The following is a 25,883-nucleotide window of genomic DNA, read 5'->3' as shown; positions in this document are numbered from 1 at the left end:
AAAATGAAGTTCTAGAACTTCCCTATGCTTCTGGCAGTATGATTTCTAATTTTGAGTTCCTCTACCAGATTTGTGGTAGATATCAAGTCATGATGATCTTTGGATATTGTCTTTTAAGCATTAATTTCAACATTAGTATAAGAAAATGACTTAGTTTTAAACTTAGAATAATTTAAATTCATCGTATTTATTCACTCATCAAAACTTTCTTGCACACCTGTTACATGCGAAGAGTCCTGTTGTGGCACTGTGGGTTAATACACTGGACTGCAAAGTCGGTTTGAACCAGAAGGTTGGCAGTTCAAGCTCACCAGCGCTCCTAAGAAACCCTAAACAGGGTTGCTATGAGTCAGAACCGACCCAACAGCTCTTAATTACAGCAATATTACATGCTAACTCTATGTTAGGTATTGGAGAAGTGGGGGCAGCGCATTCCCAGCTCCCAGGAAGTTTGCTGTTGAATTCTGCTCAGGTACGCTGCGCCAGTGAAGGAAATGGCTCTCCAACATAGACCACCTAGGTCCCTGTCCCTCTGCTCCTCCCATTAGCTCACATCTCAAGTTTGAACTTAGTGGCCCTAGCCTATGGGAAAGGGAGGAAGTAGTAATGAAAGCCACTGTTCACTGCTGGAACGTATTCTGTCAGATGAAGGGAATCTCATAGATGAAAAGGTAATCCTTCAGCTACACACATGGAAAAACGGAATTAAAAAAGAATTGACTTTTTCAATGAACTTTTGGAAGTATCCTCTTACACACACACACACACACACACAGAACTAGACTCGCTGCCTCCAAGTCCATTATGACTCCTGGAATCTAGGAAAGCCCCATGTGTTACAGACTAGAACAGCTCCAGAGAGTTTTCATTATGAGCACACATCACCTGGCCTTTCTTTCGTAGCACCATTGGGGATTCTTAGCTGCTAACTTTTAAGTTAATTGTTGTTGTTAGGTGACATCGAGTCGATACTGACTCATAGGAACCCCTATGCACAGCAGAATGAAACACTGCCCAGTCCTGGGCCAACCTCACAATTGTTACCACGCTTGAGCCCATTGATGTTGCCACTTGGCCAATCCATTTCACTGGGGGGGGTCTTCCTTTTTTTCTCTGACCCTCCACTTTACCAAACATGATATCCTTCTCCAGCGACTGGACCCTCCTGACAATATATCTTAAATATGAGAGTCGAAGTTTGGCCATACTGGCCTCCCAGGAGCACTCTGGTTGCACTTCTTCCAACACAGATCTGTTGGTTCTTTTGTCAGCCCATGGCACTTTCAATATTCTCCTCCAACACCATAACTCAAATGCATCAATTCTTCTACAGTCTTCCTAATTCACTCTCCAGCGTTTGCATACATTTGAGGTTATTGAAAATACTATGGCTTGGATCAGGAGCACCTTAGTCTTCAAGCTGACATCTTTGCTCTTTAACACTTTAAAAAGGTCGTGTGCAGCAGATTTGCCTAACGCAATACGTCATTTGATTTCTTGACTGCTGCTTCCATGAGTGTTGATAGTTGACTCAAAAAGAATCAAGTCCTTGACAACATCAATCTTTTCTTCATTGATAAGAATATTGTTTATTGGTCCCCTGGTGAGGATTTTTGTTTTCTTTACATTGAAATGCAATGCATACCGAAGGCTGTGCGCTTTGATCTTCATCATTAAATATTTTAAGTCCTGTTCACGTTCAGCAAGTAAGGTTGTATCATCTGTATATCACAGGTTATTAATGATTCTTCCTCCAATCCTGATGCCATGTTTTTCTTCCTATAACCCAGCTTCTCGGATTATTTGCTCAGCATACAGGTTGAATAAGTATGGCGAAAGAATACAACCCTGTCATATAACTTTCTTAATTTTAAAACATTCGGTGTTCCCATGTTCTGTTCGAACAACTGACTCTTGGTCCATATACGGATTCCTCAAGAGCACAATTAAGCGTTCCGGAATACTCATACCTTGCAATGTTGTCCATAGCTTATCATGATCCACACAATCGACAGCCTTTGTGTAGTCAGTAAAGCACAGGTAAACATTTTTCTGATATTTTCTGCTTTCAGCCAAGATCCATCAGACATCAGCAATGATATCCCTTGTTCCACGCCCTCTTCTGAATCCGGCTTGAACCTCTGGAAGTTCTCTGTCAATGTATGCTAGCAGTCTTTTCTGTATTACCTTTAGTAAAACTTTACTCTCATGGGATATCAAAGAGATTTCTAATGATTTCCCCATTCTGTTGGGTCACCTCTTTTTGGAATGGGCACAAATAAGGATCTCTTCCAGTCAGCCAGCCAGATAGTTGTCTTCAGAATTTCATGGTAGAGATGAGTGAGTGCCACCTCACTTTCTTGAATGATTTCAATTTTTATTCCATGAATTCCTGGTGCCTTGTTCTTTGCCAATTCCTTCAATGCACCTTGGACTTCTTCCTTAATATTATTGGCTCTTAATCATATGCCACCTCTTGAAGTGGTTGAACATCAACCATTTCCTTTTGGTACAGTGACTCTGTGTATTCCTTCCATCTTCTTTTGATGCTTTCTACATCATTCAATAATTTACCCAGAGAACCCCTCAATAATGAAAGTCGAGGCTTGAATTTTTGTCTTGAGTTCCCCCAGCTTAGAAATGCTGAGCGTGTTCTTCCTTTTTGGTTTTCTGACTCCAGATCTTTGCACATTTTGTTGTAATAGTTAACTTTGTCTTCTCGAGTTGACCTTTGAAATTTTCTGTTCAGTTCTTCTACCTCCTCATTTCTTCCATCTGCTTTAGCATCTCTACAGTGGAGAGCAAGTTTCAGTGTCTCTGCTGACATCCATTTTGGTCTTTTCCTTCTTTCTCGTCTTCTTAATGACTTTTTACTTTCTTCCTGTATGATGTTTTTGATGTCATTCCACAACTCTTCTGGTCTTTGCTGTTTAGTGTTTAATGTATGAATTATCTTCTTCAGATGATCTTAAAATTCAGAAAGGATATAGTCAAGGTCATAATTTGGTTCTTATGGACTTGTTTTCATTTTCTTCAGCTTCAGTTTGAATTTGCATATGAGCAATTGATGGTCTGTTCCACAGTCTGCCCCTGGCCTTGTTTTGACTGATGGTATATAGCGCTTTTCCATCCTCTCTTTCCACAGATGTATTGAATTTGATTTCATTAAGTTGGTTCTGACTCATTAGTGACCCTGTATAGGGTTTCTGAGGAGAGGCTGCTGAGTTTCAACCACAAACCCGTGGTTAGCAGTCTAGTGCTTATCCTACAGTATCACAACAGGATTCCTTTTGTAATGTTAGGCCTGTATAGGGTTTCCAAGGAGCAGCTGGTGAGTTTGAACCACTGATCTTGCAGTTCAACCAACCTTGCATTCTAGTGCTTATCCTACAGCACTAAATAAGGCTAAATAAGAGCTGTGTGCACCTATCCTGACTGATCTATGAATTAAAGACGCCCTTGGGACCAGATCTCATTTGTAACCCAGAGACTGTCCATACATACCTATTTGGCTGTTAGTAGAGTCATGGCAACCCCGTGTGTACAGAGTCGAACTGCTGCCCCATGGTTTCCCATGACTAGGACCTTTCAGAGCCAGATGATTAGACCTGTCTTCCAAGTAACAGGATAGCTAAAATAAAATTAAATTAAAAAATTTTTAAACTGGCTATTCAAATGCTGGTAAGATTGCTGAGCTGGTAGGAATGCAAAATGGTATAACCACTTTGGAAGATGCATTGGCATTTTTTACAAACTAAACATAGTGTTACTATCTGGTCCAGCAATTATGCGCCTAGGTATTTAATCAACTGAGTGAAATACATGTCCACATAAAAACCTGCACATGAATGTTTCTAGTAGCTTTATTCCTAAACACAAAAACTAACAGTAATTAATGGTTGCCAGGGGCAAAGGGTAGGGGAGAGAGTTTAATAGGTAAAAGCATAGGGGCATTTTTTAGGACACTGAAACTATTCTGTATGGTATTTTAATGGCGGATACATGACATTATGCATTTGTCAAAATCCATAGAACTTTACAGCACAAAGAGTAACTCTTAATTGATGAACACTTTTAAGTTCACTGAAAAGGATGGAGGATTCCAAGAAAGATCGCAGACTGTAGCAAGGGAATCTGTGTATCAATTGTAAGAAACAACCTCACTGAATGGACTAGGAGGAAAGGTATTAATCTAAATAATTTTGGAGATTAATCTATAAGACTAAGATGAAAGGAATTACATATAATCACTGTATACTAGTTGGGAAAGTTGTTTCCCATGGAAGTATGGGTTAACAATTCTGATACTACTATACTTGTATACTGGAAATGACCAGTTAACTTAATGGATGGCAGATGTTTGGAGCCAGATGTCTTATTGTTGGAGCAGGAATTTACAAATAAGCAGAGGAGGCTGCAGTGACCCATTTGGTAATGGATTAGTGTTGAAGACATCAATATGAACTCATGTTTAGCTTAATAAAAACACAGATGATTACATAAGAAATATTTTTATGTCTGTGTATATATACAGATTAGTATATACACATATACTTCCTTGCTGTGTCAGCTGAAATGGTCTGAATGTAATGGTATCCCAGTAACAAAGTAATCTAGCTCCTAGATCTTGGTTTCTAAAAACGTTCTCCAATAAAAGGAACTTGGACTTCTTAGAGAAATGACTTGATTTTAAAACTGGGGCAGGAAATACAGAAATATTTGAGTCTGGAGCATGTTGTGGTACCAGAGAGTAAGGAAGTGCTAAGCACACAAAGATAAGAATACATGGATGGCAATATGTTACACAAGAACCCACTGAAAATGCTCCCAATGACTAAAGCTGGAACAATCTGAACAACAAAATAAAGTGGTATTAGATTATGATCCTAAGAATAAAGTAGATCTTCATGAATTCATTCTAATATAAATAAGTGATTGAATAAATAAATAAATGAGGGGGAAAAGACAAGTCTCCTGGAAAGAATAATTCCAAATAATGTATGTAAATACTCTGTCTTTAAGGTTGAGGGACATAATTTCCTATTCCTCATAGTAATTTCCCTTCAAAGAGTTGAGGGGGGATTTTACATTGAAGAAACCTCGTGAATACTACCTCAGCGAAGTGGTCAAGATCAACATCAACCATGATACATTATGTTAATAGTATAGATCCTAACTCCTGTCTAATCATGAGAAAGTACATCCTGATAGTAGGTTGTCCTGCAAGATACATTTGTTGTTGTTGTTAAGTGCTGTCGAGTCAATTCCGACCCATTGCAACCCTGTATAGGGTTTCCAAAGAGAAGCTGGTTAGCTTGAACCGCCGACCTTGCAGTTCAAACAGCTTTGCAGTCAGGTGCATTAACCCACAGCACCACACCAGGACTCCACAAAATATCTTTGAGTCCCCTCAAAACTGTTAAGATCGTCAAAAACAAGGAAAGTCTAAGAAACTCTCAAGCCAAGAGGATCCTAAGGAGATGACAACTTATCAGATAGATGGAGGCTTGGTGTGGCGCTGCAGGATAAGTACTGGGCCACAAGCTTGGTTTGAACCACAAAGTTAGCAGTTCAAACTCACCAGCCACTCCAGGGTCACCATGGGTTGGAACTAACTCAATGGCACTTAACAACAACAACATCATATAGATGGGATCCTGGAACAGAAAAACAATATTAAGTAAAAACTAACAATAGCTGAATAAGTATGGACTTTACATTATAATAATGTAGCATTATTGGTTCATTGAATTTGACAAATATACCAGCCTAATGCAAGATGTTAATAATAGGGGAGACTGCTTGCATAGTATATGGGAATTCTGTACACTAACTTGTCAATTTTTTCTGCAAGTCTAAAGTTGTTCTAAAAAACAGTCAATTTAAAAAATGATAGTAGTGTTTGAAGGCCTCAGAATAATCCAGTGCCTTTTGTCTTTCCTGCAGTTTCGATAGTGTTTCCTGCCTGGCTGAGTCTACCTCCCTGTCAGACATCTCTTTTGATGGCAATCCAATAGCTCAAGAGTCATGGTACAAACACACGGTTCTGCAGAATATGACGCAGCTGCGTCAGCTAGATATGAAGAGAGTCACGGTGAGACCGCTGCCCAAGTGTTGACCGCATTGTTACTTTTGTGTGGACTAGGACACTGAAGTGTATATTTCTTTTTTGAAATGTTTCTTAGTTTTCGTGGACTATGAAATATCAGCGAGTCCTGGTGTGGTGCTGTGGCTTAATGCGCTGGACTGCAAGTTTGGTTTGAATGTCAAGGTCGGCGATTTAACTCACCAGCCGCTCCTTGGAAACTCTATACAGGGTCACTAGGGGTCTGAAGAGCTCGACAGCACTCAGCAACCACAAACGGATTATCATGGTTGTGTGCTTCATAATTAATATTGTTGTTGTTGCTAAATGCCATCGAGTCAGTTCCATCTCATAGCGACCATGTACAGGCTTTCCAAGGATTGGCTGGTGGGTTTGAACTGCTGACCTTGTGGTTAGCAGTCCAGTGCATATTAGTCATCATATTTTTCTTTCTTTCTTACCTAATATCCAATTTAGAATTCACTTTTGAAAGGATTAGTGGGAGTTTCATTGATAGGTTACATAGTGTAATGATTACAGTTCCGAGTGTTAGAACCAGATGGCCTAAGTCTTTATCCTGGCTTGGTCACTTTCTTGCCATGTGATTCTTCAGCAATTTATTAACTTTCTGTTACTAATTTTTCTCAAAGTAAAATGCAGATCATAGTTATACTATATAAAGGACTCCTGGTGTGGTGCTGTAGGAACAGCACTGGACCACACGGTCAGCAGGTCAAACCCACCAACTTCTCCTCAGAAACCCTATACAGGGTCACAGTGAGTCAGAAGTGACTCACCAGCACTTAATAGCAGTAGCACATACATAAACATACAGAGAAAGTCACAGCTATTGGGAATCTTCTAGGGTTCTGCCTCTATCTTTGCTCCAGGATGAAAATGTGGTTCTTTGTCCCCCAGTTTGTTTACATTTCTCCTGCCCAGATGATTTTATACTGTTATGGTCTCTCTTTACCCTCAGTGTCTTGCTAAATTAAACGTCCTTGGTACTTACAGTTGCCCTCACTGGTGAGGTAAAGGTGAGTCAGGTAAAATGTGGAGATAATCCACTTCTATAAATTAGTACTAAATTATGAATGAATATTTCTCAATGTTAACTTTATGCCAGTCTTGTTTACCCAACTAATGTTTATAGTCCACAAAGACAAAATCCAGTTTTCTTCCTTGTCTGACACAGATGTTCTATAAATGTTTATTTCCTTCCCTTCTTTAGCTTATGCAATACTGAGATATAGCTGAGCTTTGTGGTTGTTAAGTGCTGTCGAGTCAGTTCCGACTCATAGCGACCCTGTATAGGGTTTCCAAGGAGTGGCTGGTGGTTCAAACTGACCTTGTAGTCCAGTGCTTTATCTCACAGTGCTACTCTAGGATGTAGCTGAGCTTAATACTGCTCAATAAAGACTTGTTGAGAATATTACTTGATGTTATCACGTATACTACATAGGGTGTATTTGCCTAACAAGGAATGGGGGAGATCCCCTAGGGTGGGAGCAGGGCCAGCTGTTCTGCTAACTACAGAGCTGCAACCCTCACACATTTGCTTCTCCGCTGTTTAATTTTGAAACTTCCAAAACAACTTCTGGTTTTGGAGGCAGTGGAGAAAGTCAGGTAGGGAACTCTCTGTGCTAGAGGGACTGGGATATCACACAGTAAGCACTCACAGAACAACTCCAGAGCTCCGGATCTACCATAAGATACAGGACATTAGTTTTCCACACTCACAAGTGAAAAAAAGTCACAATATGAAGGAAAATACTGTGAGTTAGGATTCTGAGACGGGACTCCCTCTATGACCACCCCACCCTGGCAGAGTTTAGAGGATGGGGCTACAGCCATTCTGGCTCAGTGAACCGGCTCCAAAAGCGACACAGAGACACTTGCAAAAAAGAGGTGTGGGAGACTCTACACATTTATCCTGCATCTTCCTTGTCCCGCCTTCTTTGCTCAGCCAGGACGCCATCAGGAGGGTGGATGTGCACCCCCAAAAAACAACCCTGACCTGGCAGTTTTGCTACAGTATAGAGAGAAGGAGCTTGGCAGCCACTAATGATGTCAGCCGTGGAGACACAGCTCTAAGATTGATTTGTGCAAGACCCTTGGTGACTGTGCGCCTTAGAGTCGATTCCGAATCCAGGTGACCCTGTGCGGGGTTTCTGGGGCTGTGGGTCTTTGCGAGAGCAGAGCACCTCACCTTTCTCCCGCGGAGCGGAGTGGCTGGTGGTTTCAAGCTGCTGACCTTGCGGTTTGTGTCCCCATTGATGGCTGCTGCACAACCTGAGCTCTGTGTGCAGGCCCCTTATAATACAATCTGTAAAATCCCAACATAAAAGGACTCAACCATCTCAAGAATTGCATTGTACACATGCAGACATGTAACTGACCTTCAGAGACAAAAATAGTGGACAATCTTTCTTCCATTAAGGTCTCAATATCTACCTGCGCACCCCTACTGTAGTGACTAGAGGAGGGGCCTGAGTGAGCGGACACCCTCACCTACTACTGGAGGCTTCTACCTTACACACACACTGCCTGTGTAGCACAGGACAGTCGACCACAGCTTTATTTCTGTTCCAAAGTGGTGGTATTTGTCTCTGCATTTATATTACTTCTGCTTTTGGTCCTTTTGATCACACATCTTTCCTGGAGGCGGGATATTTTTCTCCCTTGGTTACCTAGGAAGAAACAGCAATTGTGGCCATATAGCCAAGCTATAAGCCTACCCCATAATATTCCACCACTGAAACAAGAGCCAACAACACCTGCTAAGCATTACATGTGAAAAGGGAAGCCTATTTCCTGATCATATATACCAGGAGACACCCAGTAAGCTTAATAACAAGCACCAACAAACATCCACTTAAGCATTAAAAAAAACAACAACAACACATAACTATTGAAAATACTGAACAAGAAACAACAAACAACAAACAAAAACATGTCCAAAAACAGAAGAGAGTAGCTGAGACAAATTAGCTGGAGACAGACAAGGGCTTTCGAGAAGAGGAAGAGCAGGTTTTGGATATGCCTGAGAAAGAATTCAGAAGAATGATAATGGAAACAAATTAAAATGCTCCAAAAAGGGGTGGAGGAAAACAAGGAAGAAGTCAGGAAAGTACTACAAGAGCAATCAAATAAGATTGATACAGCATTGGAAACTATTCAAAACCTGCAAAAAGAGCTCCAGATGATTAATAATAAAATATCAGAAATGGACAATACACTGAAAGGGGAAAGGAGCAGAATAGAAGTGATAGAAGCCAGAACTAGCGAGCTGGAAGACAAATCTCTCAGTACTGCTAAGATAGATGCGCAAGCAGAAAAAGGATTTTAAAAATCTGAAGAGAGTCTACGTTTCATGCTGGATAACATGAAGAGGAACAACTTAAGAATTAGTGGTATTCCAGAACAGGAGGAATCAGAGAAGTCCTCAGAGGAGATAGTGGAAGAACTTCTGGAAGAAAATTTCCCTAACATCTTGAAAGATGAGAAGATAAACATTCAAGAAGCTGAACGTACCCCAGGAAGGACAGACCCCGAAAGAAAGTCGCCAAGATGTGTAATATTCAAGCTCTCTAAAATCAAAGACAAGGAGAGAATACTAAAAGCGACCAGGGAGAAGAGAAATGTCACTTATAAAGGCAAGCAAATCAGATTAAGCTCTGACTATTCAGAACAAACCATGCAGGCAAGAAGGCAATAGGGAGACGTATACAAAATCCTACAAGAAAAAAACTGGTAACCAAGAATCATCTATCCAGCAAAACTATCAATCAAATATGATGGTGTGATCAAGACATTTCACGATAAATGGAATCTGAGAGATTTTATCAAAACCAACCCAGCACTTCAAAACATCCTAAAGGGAGTTCTGTGGACTGAAAACCAGCAAGAACATACAACAAACAAAGATTGACAGGAGTGTCAGCACCACCTGGAACTCAGTCAACAGATAGCAGAGTCCAGAACAGAACAAAACTATAACAACAAACTCAAGGGAACCGGGAGGTCAACCAAAGATAAAAATTCTATCAATTTCAAAAAAGGGACAAACGTAGCAATAGAGATCCAGGTGGTGAGGATATCAGGTAAATTACAGAATACAATGGATTCTCTTAAAGGGAGAAAAAAGTTAGTAGACTATAAGGTAACCCCAAAGAATGTAAATACTTCACAACTTACCATGAAAATGAACTTCCAAGCAGAACAAGCAAACATGAAAACTAAGAACAAACTGACAAAAAACACAAACCCAACACAAGAAGAATGCAGAACAAAAGAACAAACAGCACTACCAAAAAAGTAACATAATGGCAGCAATTAACTCATACCTATCGATAATTTGGCTGTGAACCTTAAGGTCAGCAGTTTGAAACTACCAGCTGCTCCATGGGAGAAAGATGAGACTTTCTGCTCCTGTAAGATTTACAGCCTCAGAAACCCTGTACAGGGTCACTATGGGCCGGAACCGACTCGATGGCACTTAACAACAACAACAAATCGATAATTACATTGAATGTCAATGGATTGAATGCACCAGTGAAAAGACAGAGAGTGGCAGAATGGATAAGAATACAAGACCCTTCAATATGCTGCCTGCAAGAGACACACCTTACACACAAAGACAAAAGCAGACTAAAAATTAAAGGATGGAAAAAGTTTACCAACCTAACTGCAACAATAAACAAACAGGAGTGGCAATACTAATCTCTGACAAAGTAAACTTTAAGATAAAAACCAGTGTAAGAGACAAAGAAGGACACTATCTCATGATCAAATGGTCAATTTAGTAAGACAGCATAACCATAATAAATATCTATGCTCCCAATGAAAAAGCGTCAAAGATACATGAAGCAAACCTTACTAGAATTGAAGAAAGAAATAGATAATTCTACAATTACAGTGGGAGATTTTAATATGCCACTTTCAAAAAGGGACAGAACAACCAGAAAGAAACTCGACAAAGTTACAGAGGAACTAAACAACACAATCAACCAACTTGACCTCATAGATGTATAAAGAGCATTCAATCCAATAACAACACAATATACATTCTTCTCCAGTGCGCATGGAACATTTTCCAGAGTTGATCATGTGTTAGGTCACAAAGCAAGCCTCCATAAATTTACAAACATCAAAATTCTACAGAGTATCTTCTCAGACCACAATGCTATAAAATTAGAAATCAACAATAAGAAGACCAAGGAAATAAAGTTGAATACATGGAAACTGAACAACACCCTGATGAAAAGCGACTGGATAAACGAAGAAATTAAACGTGACTTCACTAAGTTCCTAGAAACAAACAAGAATGAAAACACAGCATACCAAAATCTTTGGGACACGGCGAAAGCAGTACTGAGGGGAGAATTTATTGTGATAAATGTGCACTTCCAAAAAGAGGAAAGAACCAAAATTAACACATTAACAAAATTAGCAGCATCTCCAACAATTGGAAGCAGACCAGCAGAAGGAACCTACAGTCACCAAAAGAAAGGAATTAATAAAGATAAGAGCAGAAATAAACAAGATGGAAAATCGAAAAACTATAGAAAGAATCAATGGGGCAAGAAGCTGGTTCTTTGAAAGGATTAATAAAATTGACAAACCATGGGCAAAAGTAACAAAAGAAAAGAGGGAGCAGACACAAATAACTCGCATTAGAAATCACATGGGCGATGTCACAACAGAACCAAACGAAATCTCAAGGATAATAATGGAATACTATGAAGAGTTGTACTCCAACAAATTCGAAAGCCTAGAAGAGATGGATATATATCTAGAAAAACATGACCTACCTAAACTTACTCAGAATGAAGTAGAAAGCTTGAACAAACCCATAACAAAAGAAGAAATTGATCAGGTCATCAAAAAACTCCCAACCAAAAGAAGTCCAGGCCCAGATGGCTTCACAGGTGAGCTCTACCAAACATTTAGGGAAGAGCTGTCACCAATTCTACTCAAATTATTCCAGAATATAGAAGAGGATGGAAAACTCCCTAATACTTTTTATGAAGCAAGCATAACCCTCATACAAAAACCAGGGAAGAACATCACTAAAAAAGAAAACTATAGACCAATATCCCTCATGAACATAGACTCAAAAATTCTCAACAAAATCCTAGCCAACAGAATCCAACAGCACATCAAAAAAGGTAATACAAGACAGAGATGATGACATAGAGGGATGAAGCGGCTGGGGACTTTGGATCCAGAGAGGGAGAGGAACTGTGGGCCGAAGACTGAGGGAGGGGGGAGGGGGGAGTGTAGAGCATGGGCTTCTAGGATATGCCCTTTGGTCGGAAGACGATGCATGGAGGGGATTGGAACCATGGCAATGTAATGATATACGATGGAATGAATATGGAACTGAGGTTCTCTCATGTAAACTATCATATAATTCACAATAAAACATTAAAAAAAAAAGTAATACATCATGACCAAGTGAGTTTCATAAAAGGGATGCAAGGATGGGGTAGACAGAACCTCCACTGAGTGATTTCCAATCTGTTGGGACTGGGCTGACGAAAGGAAATGGAAATAAGACTCTTGTGGTACAATAGTGAATACCTGCCATCAGGACTGACTGGGAGGGTTGGAAATGTAGAGGCAGATTTTTTTTTTTTTTTTTGGCAAAAGGAGGAGATTGATTGATTTTGCAGCCCAGGAGTGGAGGTCCCTGGGACCATCAAGCGAGAAGAGCAGAAAGTGTGACCCTACCTAGAGAGGCAGTGAGGCCAGGCATGGAGACAGAGATGGTGGTGTGGACAGATGGAGTGGCTGGGGACACGTGACTCAGAGAGGAAGAGGAACTGTTTGCTGACAGCCAAGGGTGGGTGGGCCTGTAGGGTATATCCTTTGGTTACTTGATGATGCATAGAGGGGATTGTAATCATTGCAATGAAATGTAATATGAAAGGATGAATGTGAAGCTAAAGTGGGACAGAGGCAAATAATGATATATGCACACCTTGGAACAACAGGGCTCTGGGATACAGAGATTGAGACATGGGTGGAATGGGGAAAAGTGGGGAAACAATGTTAAGATGCTGGGCTCTCTTTTGAAACTTGGTTTCCCTGGCATACCACTATAAAACAGACACTGGAGGGGACAGAAAGGAATAGCCAGAAATATCACCATAGAAAGCTTGTAAATCTGTCTTCTGCCTATAACTGATTGGAATACCCAAATAGGGGCTACAATATGCCCAGTGAAGGTGGTTTCCTGTGGAGCCTCAGCATTACACAAGACCATAGGTGGAATCCTGAACAGCATCCAGAATCTTCTGAGGGGAAATTTCCACTTGGAAGGACAAGCAGACCAGCCTGGAGCACCAGAAAAACAGAAGAAAACTCTTGAAAGAAAGACTGACCGGAAAAATACAAAACAATACAGGCAGATCAACTGATTACTACAAGAACAAACAAGTGGCTCGCCCAGGAGACATCAAGGCAAGTGGTCAGGGCCCCTCAGGGTAAACCTCCTTCTAAGACTAAGACCCAATAGGAATACACGCTCTGATTGGTGACCTCGTTTGTCACCGATAAGGGGAAGTGAGGGAAAAGCAGCAATGAAGCTGCAAGCTAAGCCCTATAATGTTCAATAGACTCCTGTGAACCCGGCTGGAGACCTGGCTAGCAGTGTGGCAAGACCTGGGGACTCTTGAGCCCAGAGTCAGTGACATAGCCACAGAGGACTAGAGTGGAGAGTGAAGCGTCCAGCTGATAAGAAGAACACATGCATAAGTACACCCACACTTGCAGATAATTCCCACTTGACCTGGCTTCAATGACTGGATGATCAGAGCTCAACCAGAAGAAGAAAGAAGAGGGGGAAAAAAGAATAATCCAATACAATTTTATGAACTTGACCTACATCTATGGAAGCAGTAGCTCAAAAGAGGGAACAAATCTTTACAGTGAGGATCATTCCCACCTCCTCCACACACGGAGAGGACAGGGATGGGCAACTTGGACATTGGCTACACAGAATGGAGGATGCTACAGAGGCAAGAAGTGATTGGCTTACAAGCTTTCAAGAGGGAACCTAGATCCAAGGGCATGGAGTAAGGTGGAATCTCCCTGAGTAGTATCCAATCTGTCTAGGCCGGGCCAAGGAAAGGAGATGAGGCTAGGTCTCTTCTGATACAATGGTGAATAATTATTATCAGGATTGATTGTAAGGGCTGGAAATGTAAAGGTAGACATTTTTGTAGCAAAGGGAGGGGAGTAATTAACTTTGCAGTCTAGGAGCAGAGGTCCCTGGGACCATCAAGGGAGAAGAGTGGAGAACAGAGAAACAGTGATGCCAGAGATGGAGGAAGAGACGGCGACGTGGAGAGATGGAGCTCCTTGACACTGTGGACCCAGAGAGGGAGAGGGGACTGTGTGCTGATGACCAGGGGGCAGGCTTGCGGGGTATACCCTGTGGTTGGTTGATGATTCATGGAGGGGATTGAAACTATGGCAAGGAAATGATATACGATGGGATCAATGTGAAGCTAATGTTCTCCCATGTAAATTATCACATAACTCACAATAAAGCATTAATAATAATAATGTACTAGAGCTTCACCACTGAATTGAAACAATTTAAAAAAAATACTGAGTTGTAAAAACAGAACAAAGCAAAAAAACTTCCAAAACATTGAAAACAATCCTCTGGTGACAGAAAAGTTGTAAATACCAAAAACTTTTTCTTTCAACCGTTTGAAAGTAAGCCACTGACTTGATCCAGCAATAACCCTGAAATGTTTTAGTATGTATTTCTTACAAGCAAAGACATGCTCTTATATAACCACAACATAACCAACGAAATCGGGAAGTAAACATCGAAGCATTACTAGTGTCTAATTCCTACAGCCCATATAAAATTTCACCAGTGATGCCAGTAATGTTCTTCTTAGCTAAAGGATTCTGTTCAGAATTTCATGTTACATACATTGTTGTTCCAACTGTATAGGGTTTCCAAGGAGCAATTGGTGAGCTTCAACCACTGACCTTGCACTTTAAACCAACATTGTGGTCCAGAGCATTGACCCACAGAGCCATACCAGGACTCCATGTTGTATATGTAGTTGTAGTTGAGTACTTTCAGGTCAGACCCCTAGCAATCCTGTATAGGGTTTCCAAGGAGCGTTTGGTGAGCTTGAACCACTGACCTTGCACTTCATACCAACTTTGCAGTCCAGCGCATTAACCAGCAGTGCCACACCAGGACTCCCTGTTGTATCTAGATGCATTTAATTGTCAGTTTCCTTAGTCACCATTAGTCTGAAACAATTCTTCAGTTTTCCTTGACTTTCATGATTTCAGCATTTGTGAAGGTTACAGGCCAATTCATTTGTAGAATGACCCTCATTCACATTTGGCTCATGTTTCCTTATGGTGAGTTTTTGACTCTAGTCTTTAGCGTAAATATCACAGAAGTGATCCTATGTCTCATTGTAGCCTATCAAGTGGCATATGAGTTACATTTATCTCTTTACTGATGATGCTCACTTTGATTATAGTGGTGTCTGCCAGATTTCTCCATGTCAGCGTCTGCTTTGTCCATTTGTAATATCATTCCTCATAAACATGTCAATTGATTTATTTATTCATATCAGTATGGCTTTGCACGTAGTAACTTTCTATTTCTAATCAATAGGTTATGGTCCATTGCTATTATCGTTTACTGTGGTGCTTAAACTGTCCTCAGTTTGGCCAGGGTAGCCTCTTCAAGCTTCCTCTGATGTGTCTCCATCGTTCTGTAAGGCTCCTCTACTGTCTGTCAGAGGGTGGTCCATTTGCCAATGTGCCCTGCTTCCTTTTTGTGGAGAATGGTATTTAGAAGCAAAGTTCTGAGAACTAGGTGTGCTCATTGCTATTGGGGTTTGCTGCTCAAAGGTTTTCTCATTGGAGAGGACAAGGGACATATACATGTTGTTGTTAAGTGCCATAGAGTCAGTTCCGACCCATAGCAACCCTGTATAGGTTTTCCGAGGAACAGCTGGTGAGCTTGAACCACCGACCTTGCAGTTCAAACAGCTTTGCAGTCTGGTGCATTAACCCACAACGCCACAAAAGTGAGATGGTTACTAATTGAGCTGCAAACCTTAAGGTCAGCAGTTCAAAACTACCAGCGCTTCCGCGGGAGAATGGTGAGACTTTCTGCTCCCATAAAGATTTACAGCCTTGGAAACCCTGTACAGGGTTGCCATGAGTCAGAACCGACTCCACGGCACATAACCACCACCATACATACATAGAAACCCACATTTATACATACATGCATACATATGCATCAAAATTTATATTAACATCTATAGAGAACGCTGAGTTCTCGCTAATACATCCAATTCCAGTCCAACATTCATTTTCATGGGTTTTTTTTGTTGTTGTTGTTTTTGTTTTCACATTTGAAGACTGGCTTCTGTTGCCCTTACTATGTTCAGTTACTTGATCAAGCATCCTGAATGTCTTTTTTGCTGCTCTTGCTCCTTCCCCTCACAGATGCTCTCCCTGCCACTCTGTGCTGGAACACAGCCATGCTCCTTCAACTGCACGCTCCTGCCCCACCTGTACTGTAACACCCACTCTATCCCATTCCCCCTCATCCTTCTGAGGTTCCTTCCACTTCCCATGTGGGCACCCCTGTCACCCTGCTTGAACTTTCAGATCCTAAGCCAGGGCTGTCCCCAAGGCCAGCTCCCTCTTCACCTCGCTTGGGCATTAACACCCCTGTGCGGATGCCCTTCTCCCTCCATTCGAAGCTGCTTGACTGCAATGAGGGGAAAAGCTGAGATTAAGTAAAAATGGTTGAAAAAGAGCCAAGAAGCTCCTTCTGCCCATTGTGCTTTATCCTGGGGAAGCTTCAGTGTATATGTGATCCATTACATGAGGCACAATGTAATTTTGTTTCCAATTTACAAGGCCTTTATTTTTAAGGGTATAAATTAGTGCTAAGAACTGAGTCAATCTTAATTTAGTTCAGGATTTCTAGAGCTAAGACATTAACTGGAAGGATTCACACGGATTCCTTTAATGTTACTTTTCATTATTAATGAGAAATATTAAGTTTAAAGACATTTGCCCTTTAGTCAAACCTTTGTTTTTCAAATGACATTAGAGTAATTAATTTGGTGAGATCAAAAAGAAACATAGCACCAAACAAAATTGGATTTAAGAAATTATGGGTTGGAAGGATAAATGGCCATGTTACTTTAAGTTCCATTGTATCTTATTCAGTATAGTTAATTAACTAAATTGGTTTATATTAAGTAAGCATTCTATTAAGTATGTGAATTACTTTATATGATACAAACGAGAAACTTCTTCTACCATTTAATTGTTGAAAATTATTTTGAGCCTAAAATCTAAATATAGTCTCATAACAAATCTGTTAGTTTTCCTAGAGTTTATGTATAAACTTAGAACCTCTGTTGGCTTAGTGGGTTATGCATTGGGCTGTTCATCACAGGGTCAAGCAATTCAAAGCTACCAGCTGCTCTGCAGGATAAAGTTGAATAGGCTTTCTGCTCTTGTAGTAAGCCTCGGAAACCCTAAATAGGGTCACTATGACTCGGCAACGATTCAACAGCATGCAACAACATGTATAAATTTAATGCAACTCCAATTAAAATCCCTTCAAACTTGCCATTAAATCTGATAGAATTATTCTTATGTTCATATAGTAAAGTAAATGTTTTGCCCTAGAATAACTAAGAAAACTACAAAAAAAAACAACACAACATAAAATAACTGCGTTGCAAAGGAAGTGAAGTTGTGTTTCTCATGCATTGGGAAATACTATAGGTTTTGATGATAGTGTCAGTAGTAAAAAATGGTATAGAATTTAGTCAGTAGAACACTAGAGAATGCAGACATTGGACCCCATCTATGAGACCCCACCCTGGTGTGGCACAGTAGGATAAGCACTGGACTGCAAGATGATTTGAATCACAAGGTTGGTGGTTCAAACTCCCCAGCTACTCCTTAGAAATCCTATACATGGTCTCTATGAGTCAGAATTGACTTGATAACTCTTAACAACATATATGTATATAAAACAACATACATGTCTTAAACGACATACATGTCTAAAACTGTGTGTGCGTGTATATATATATAGAAATGCTATACATGGTCACAGTGACCATGTATAGGTTTTCTAAGGAGCAGCTAGGGAGTTTGAACCACTGACCTTGGGATTCAAATCATCTTGCAGTCCAGTGCTTATCCTATAACACACACATAAAACAACACACATGTATGTGTATATGTGTGCTTTATACATGCATGTCGTTTTAGACATGTGTTCTGTGTGCTTGTGTCGTCTACATACATGTGTGTCGTTTTGCATACATGTGTTTTTAGCGCATGCATCTTTTTGCACATGTATGTCATTCTGTACATGTGTGTTGTTTGAACCACCAACCTTGTGATTCAGATCATCTTGCAGTCCAGTGCTTAGCCTACTGTGCCTCTTCAAGTTTTTCTTGGGTCATTTTATTAGGTGGGTTCTCTTTCAAGGGTCTTTCCACAGGTCTCTCTGATTCTTCTTGCTTGTTTGATCTTTTTTTCCCAGGGCCTGATTCTTTCTCCATTTCCTCCATTTCCTGCATTCGCTTCCCTAGTAATTCTGCCTGGCGCTTCTGCTGCTTCTTCAACTTCTTCTTCTTATTCTTTAACATTTTGTCATCTGGTTTAGGCTGGGGAACAGTACTGACTGCAGATCCAGAAGGTGGAGGAGCTCCAGACCTCTGCCATTCTGTTGCTTTTGCAGCCAGACTCCAAATGTACTGCTCATATACTGACAACAAGATGTTCTATGGTTTAATGTCAGTGTGGATGATACGGAACTTGGTGTGTAAATAATTCAGACCCTGTAATACTTGCTGGATAATTTTTTTGATACAAGGCAGTGGAAGCCCCTGATAATTTGACTTGATGATCCACTTAAGCAGATGATGTCCCAAGACTTCAAATACCACGCAGATATGGGTTCCATTAACTCCTGATATTTTAAAGTCATCGAGAAGTTGAACAACCATTTCTCTATTTGGATCGTTAGGGTCTGAATTTCAAACTGATTTCAACAACCGGATTTCATCTAATGCTGTTTCGATATAATGTTCAGCACTTTCAATTACTTTCATTGCTACAAACTTCTTCCTCTGAATATCCCATGATAAACATACTGTTGAAAAGTGTCCCCAACCCAGTTTTCAGATCACATGATATCTTCCATTGAATAGGTCTCCAATTTTCACAAGATGATAATCTCCTTTACAATAATCATTGGGATCTTTCTGCTCATCATCATTGGATCCCAGGATCTCCTCTTTTTGCTCTGGAAGATCACTCTCAGAGTGGGAAGCAGAGCCTTGGTGCTGAGTTTCAGATTTCCTTTGGGCTTTGTCCTTTTTGGCCTTGGTTCTTTTCTTTCAGGCTTGGAGTGCAAGCCCAAATTGAAATACAGAATTGATTGTCTGTGTAAACTTCTAATTTGAAGTACACCTCAATGCAGTAATACAATCATAAATATTCAGTATAATGAGTTTTCACTAAATGTGAGTAAGCATACCTCTTGTAACCGAGACACAGATCAAGAAACAGAACTTTTTATTTTTGAGCTTTTATTGTGAATTGAGTGATACTTTACATGGGAGAACATTGGTTTTTCACGCATCGTATTTCATTTCATTGCAATGATTACAATCCCTCAATGCATCATTGTTCAACAGTATTTGCTTCTATTCCTTCTGTTTGTTTGTTTGTTTGTTTGTTTTATGTACACAAAAACACTCAGGAATTATATAATAATTTAAACAACCAAAGGGCACATTCTGCAAGTCTGCCTCCTGGTCTAGCCCACAGTCTTTCTCTTTCCATGAGTCTGGAGTCCTCAGCTACTCTATCTCTCCATGCTATCACTTCTGCCTCCATCTCTGGTGTCACTGCCTCTCTGGTTAGGGTCCTGCATTCTGCTTGTGCTCTTCTCCCTTGATGGTCTTAGAGTCCTCTGTTCCTGGACTGTGAGATTAACTATTCCCCCCTTTATGTTACAAAACTTTTACCTTCAAAGTTGTGGCAATCATGATTAGTCATGATAACGGTTACTCACTATTGAATCAAAAGAATCCTGTCCCCATCTCCTTTCACCAGATCCATCTAGGCAAAATGAAAACTATTCAGTGGGGATTCTACCTTCCCTCACACACTCTAAAACTAAACTCCCTCTTGAAAACTTGTAAGCCAGTCACTCCATGCCTTTATAGGTAGCCAGTGTCTAAATTGCCTGTCCCTATCAACCCTGGAGTCCTGGTGTGATGCTGTGGGTTAATGCACCAGACTGCAAAGCCATTTGAACTGTAAGGTTGGCAGTTCAAGCTCACCAGTTGCTCCTTGGAAACCCTATAGAGGGTCACTATGGGTTGGAACCAACTTGACGGCTCTTAACAACAAACAAATCAACCCTGTATACTGAAGGGATATGTTTGATCCTTCATGTAAAGACTTTTTATCTCTTAGTTGCTATTTTGAGCTACTGCATCCAGAAGTATAGGTCAAGTTCTTCAAAGTATACCACTTTACACTTGGTTTCTTTATCAAATTTCTTTGTCTTCCTCTAGTTGAGCTCTGGTCATCAGACATCGAAACTAAGTCAAAATGGGCACTATCTGCAAGTTTGGGTGTTCTTGTGCGTCTCCCCCCACTTCATATCAGCTGAATGATTCACTCTCAGCTCTAACCCTCCATGGCTAGGTCAATGTCTATGGGCTCAGGAGTTCCCAAGTCTCCCCAAACAACCAATCCTTCCTCCAGAAATCTTCTTGATGCCTCTTCACAAACACAACTCCTTTTTTCCTTCCCAAGATAATTACTATTATACTTCTAAGATCATGGATTCATTTTTCTAATTCTGGAACTCTGGCTTCTTTATCTGGACATTTTTCCCACTGAATTTTATTTACAAAAACAGAAGACTGGATTTGACCTGGGGATGGAATGACCCTAGCAAGTAACACGCTAGAGCATTGGAAGTTGTGGCTGAAAGAAGGTGTTGGGTAAGAGAGTGACTGAGAGGCAAGATAAACTACTCGGTCTTTTTATCGTGGATGGAAAGAGTATGAATTCCCCACATTGTTGCAGTAAACTTGAAGATGATTATGAAAGAAATCTATATTGGATTCTTTAAAAATACAGCTTGTGAGTACTTAAGGAATTGAGCACTAGGTGGCAGTATTGTTGTTGTTATGTGCCTTGGAGTCGGTTCTGACTCCTGTTGTTAATGTGCCGGTGAGTTGGTTCCTACTCCTAAGGAACCTGTATAGGGTTTCCAAGGAGTGACTGGTGAGTTTGAATTTCCAACCTTGGGGTTAGCAGTCTAGTGTTGATCCTACAGTGCCACACCAGACTGGCAGCACTGGTCCACTCATGCCAGCCAAAATTAATTTCCTATTTTGTTGTTGTTGTTGTTAAGTGCTGTCGAGTCGGTTCCGATCCATAGCGACCCTGTACAGGGTTTCCGAGGGTGTAAATCCTTACGGGAGTAGAAAGCCTGATCTTTCTCCCGCTGAGCAGCTGGTAGTTTTGAACCTCTGACCTTAAGGTTCGCAGCCCGATTCGTAACCATTACGATAGCGTTAAATAGACAGGGGGGTCCTGTGTTGTTGTTAAGTGCCATTGAGTCGGTTATAGACCAATAATATTTTGGTTTTTAAATACCACATTTGGTCAAGTCTGTTATGATATCATTTTGAATAAGTTGTTTGGCATGGAGTGGGTTTCAACTCATTGTGACCCTGTATAGATTTTCTAAGGCTGATGTGTGCGAACTGCCAACCTTGCTGTTACCGGTGTGTATTCTATAGCAGCACACCAGGACTCCTGGGTCCATTCTAGTCATCATTTTTATTAATGAGCAGATGAGGTGTGATTCTGATACAATACATGAATGATAGAAATGGGAGTTTTAGATCCTAACGTGTGGATTGAAGGAATCAGAATCCCCACAACTCAGTAATCTAGAACAGAGATAGACAACGTACAGCTCACAAGCTAAATCTGTCCCGAGGCCTTTTTTGTGTGGTTGTCAAGCTAAGAATGGCTTTATATTGTTAAAACATTATCTAAAGAAAAGAAAAGAAGACTATGTGACAGAAACCACATGTGACCCACAAAAGCTAAACTATTTACTGTCTGGCCTGTTTATAGTAGAACTTTGTTGATCCCTAGTCTAGAAAGATTTTTTAAATTAGATAAATTGAAAGTCCTGAACTTCACTCCAGAAAAACCAACAGAACAATAATCAGCGTCTCAGCACCAGTATGGGAGATGAGACATAATAACGTGTGTGAAATTGACCTGCATTGCAATTAACAATAAATTCAGTTACAGTCGTTATGAGAGGTGATTGTTAGGACTTAATAGTGTAAGACAGTATTCATTTATGTTGTTGTTGCTGTTAGATATTGTCAAGTCAGTTACGACTCATAGCAACTCTTTGTACAACAAAAACAAACACTGTGTGGTCCATTACCAGTCTCATAACTGTTGCTGTACTTGAGCCCATTGTTGTAGTAACTGTGTCCATCCATTTAGTTCAGGCTCGTCCTCTTTTTCACTGACCTTCTACTTTACCAAGCATGACGTCCTTCTGCAGGGACCTCCTTCATCCTTTCCATGATCCAATTATTGAAAGATGTTTACAGCTGTTTCGTTTCATTTTGAGTCATGCCACATCAGCAAATGATCCTAAAAGTTTTACTCCATCCACAACATTAGGACTGACTGTGTTTGAGGAGGAGTCCTGGCAGCACAGTGGGTTAAGCATTGGGCTGCTAACTGAAAGGCTGGGAGTTCAAACCTACTAGCCACTCCACAGGAGAAGATGAGGTAGTTTGCTTCTATAAAGATTCCCAGCCTTAGAAGCCCTATGGAGCAGTTGTGGTGTTGGTGGTGGTGTTGTTGTTAGGTGCCGTCAAGTTGGTTCTGACTCACAGTGATCCTCTATAGGGTTTCTGAGGAGCTACTGGTAAGCTGTCTCCTTATATCTTTGCTTTGAGTTGGCTTATTTTTTTGGGGGGTGGGGGTTCCCTGATGGTTGTGAGTTTGGATTGGTTTGAGGAGGCAGCTCTTCCCCAGTCATATTCCGGGTGCCTTCCAAGCTGAGAGGCTCATCTCCTGGCTCTATATCAGACAGTGCCCTACTGTTATTTATAAGGTTTTCAGTGACTCATTTTTTCAGAAGTAGACCCACCTCTTCCTTTTTCCTAGTCTGTCTTAGTCTGGAAACTCCACTGAAACCTGTCCACCATAGGTGACCCTGCTGGTGTTTGAAATATCGGTGCCAGCATCACAACGATACACAAATCACCATAGTACAAAAAACTGACAGGCGAATGATGCGTTTATTTATCTAGTGTTGTCGTTAAGTGCCATCAAGTCAGTTCTGACTTATAGCGACCCTGTATAGGGTTTCCAAGCAGCAGCTGGTGGGTTTGAACCACAGACGTTGTGGTTAGCAGTCCAGTGCTTATCCTAGAGCACCATAAGCAAGAATTCCCAAAACTGGAGATTGTAGTGCCTGATGTTTGGGTTATCTGCAGTGGTTAGAGTCTCTCTGACTTTTCGTTGTAGAGAATTGCTGATGATCTGGAGCAATTTCCGGACAACCTGGAAGAATAGTGGACAAAGAAGCCATAATGAAGAGATGACCATCAGCTTCGAATATGCTCACAACTACCTGACCAAAGAGACAATAGGCACATTTTAAGGAGCAGTGCATAGAACATTCTGGAATTTTGCTCCATTTTATTCCTGCAGTAGCAGTTTGTGAATACAGGCACTGTTCTCACCATGCTGACACAGATGTGGAGTTCAAAGTTTTCACATCGAATCCACATTTAGGTGGCTCACTATGAACTTGTTAACAGTTTGCTGTCCAAAAGGGAGAAGCCTGTCCCTGGGAGAAGTGAATTTCCTATTTCATTAGACAGTTACTAGTTCTCATCGGTATTTTCTGGTTCTTCTATTTGGATAATGAGCTCTGGTAACGTACTGGGTTCTTTAATTGGGTTGCTAACTGCAAGGTCAGCAATTCTAATCTACCGACTGTTCCTCGGGAGAAAGATGCGCTTTTCTGCTCCCACAAAGAAGTACCACCTGGGAAACCCTATACAGGGTCACTATGAGTCAAAACCAACTTGACAGCGTTCCCCTACCACCACCACCCATTTGGGCATATGGGGAAATGGGGTTTTCCTTCCTCTTGAAGCTAGGTGTGGTCATGCAGTTTGCTTTGGCTAATGAAATATGAGCAAAAGTGATGCTTATCAGTTCCATGCAGAAGCATTTAAGTCAATACATGTGGTACTTAAAGCTTTGCTCCCCTGGACTGGGCATTGTGAACTTGAAGGTACCATCGGATAAAGATACCCCACAATCGTAGCCACCGCAAGAACGGTTTTCCAGACCTGCAGTGGTCTTTGAATGATCAAGAAATATACTTTTCTTAGGATAAACTAGCATGAATTTTGAGGTTGTAAAAGCAGCATAACAGAGCCTGGACGGACGTCCCCCCTAGTATTTAACAGTTAATACCCCTTGGCCAGGACTCCTGGTGTAATGCTGTAGGATCAGCACTGGACTGAAAACCACAAGGTAGGCAGTTCAAACCCACCAGCTGCTCTTCAGAAACCCTATACAGGGTTGTTATGAGCTCAACAGCACTTAACAACAACAGCAACCCCTTGGCCAAGGAGCCCTGGTAGCATAGTGGATTATGAGCTGGGATGCTAAACACAAGGTCAGTGGTTCAAATCCATCTGTTGTTCTGTAGGAGAAAGATGTGTGCTCCCATACTTACAGCCTCAGAAACCCTCTCCAGGGTCATTATGAGTCGGAACCGACTTGTTGGCACACAACCACCACCACCACCACCCCTTGGCCAGTGGGAGTCAGGTGGCATGACTCTAATCTTGATTTGGATCCTAACACTGACCCTTGAAAAATCAAGTTTATCTGTAAAAGAAGATTGTTTGATTGAAAAATAGCAATCATCTCATCTAGAAAAAAAATCTGTGATTTTTAAAGTCTGTTTTAATTTTTTTATATATTCAAGGAAAATAATGCCTTTTCATTTATTTTGAGGTGTACAGTTTAAACCCACATTGCCATTTTAATTTTTGAAAATTCCATATAATAAATTGCCGCCTATATTAAGGACTGGGAGTATTTATTTTGGCACAAAGCTTCTCATGTAATATATGCATGGCTTTAGAGCTTTAAAAATCTGCTAACAGAATATAAACTAGGCTATCAGACACCTATTAAATCAGTGCATTGCATAAGTAACTTGAAATCTTTTCTCTATTGGGCCTCATGGCCAGGCTGAAGTAAAGCATATTCGATATTTGTAAATCAGATAAACCCAGTGATTTTGCTACAGAAAGGATGTGGCCTTTATCTCCCAAATCGGACTGTTATCATCAAGGTGCCAGAATTTTTAGGGTTATCTTTTTTACCAGAAGATTTATCCTTTCTCTTCACAATTACAGGACTTTGTAAGTGTAATTACTTTATAATTATTTGGACTGAAATATAACCATAAGATATATAAATTCCATAAAACACTCAATATTTGAATTGATTTGGCATATACCCAGTTTTCCAGGGTTTCACTTTCCTTCTAAAGCTCTACTGCCTTTAATAGAATCTCAAATTCTTCTTAAAAATCTGATGAAGTCATCTCTTAAGTATGTATAATACGTGGTCCATGCACTTTTTAGTACTGTTT

General features: G+C 40.7%; 1 protein-coding gene and 1 pseudogene across 2 annotated transcripts in view; one reads left to right on the top strand and one right to left on the bottom strand.

Annotated features, from left to right (window-relative positions):
• Positions 1-25,883, top strand: part of LRRC49 (leucine rich repeat containing 49) — a 181,282-nt gene that overhangs the window by 101,752 nt on the left and 53,647 nt on the right. For both annotated transcript variants that reach the window (XM_006866533.1, XM_006866534.1), the window contains one exon: positions 5,947-6,094. In XM_006866533.1, coding sequence (XP_006866595.1) covers positions 5,947-6,094 — 148 coding nt within the window. The remainder of the gene's footprint in view (positions 1-5,946; positions 6,095-25,883) is intronic.
• LOC102822853 lies at positions 18,556-20,181 on the bottom strand (annotated as a pseudogene).

Source organism: Chrysochloris asiatica, unplaced genomic scaffold, assembly GCF_000296735.1.
Source record: "Chrysochloris asiatica unplaced genomic scaffold, ChrAsi1.0 scaffold00092, whole genome shotgun sequence".
NCBI lineage: Eukaryota > Metazoa > Chordata > Mammalia > Afrosoricida > Chrysochloridae > Chrysochloris > Chrysochloris asiatica.
This window is presented reverse-complemented; position numbering and strand designations above follow the sequence as displayed.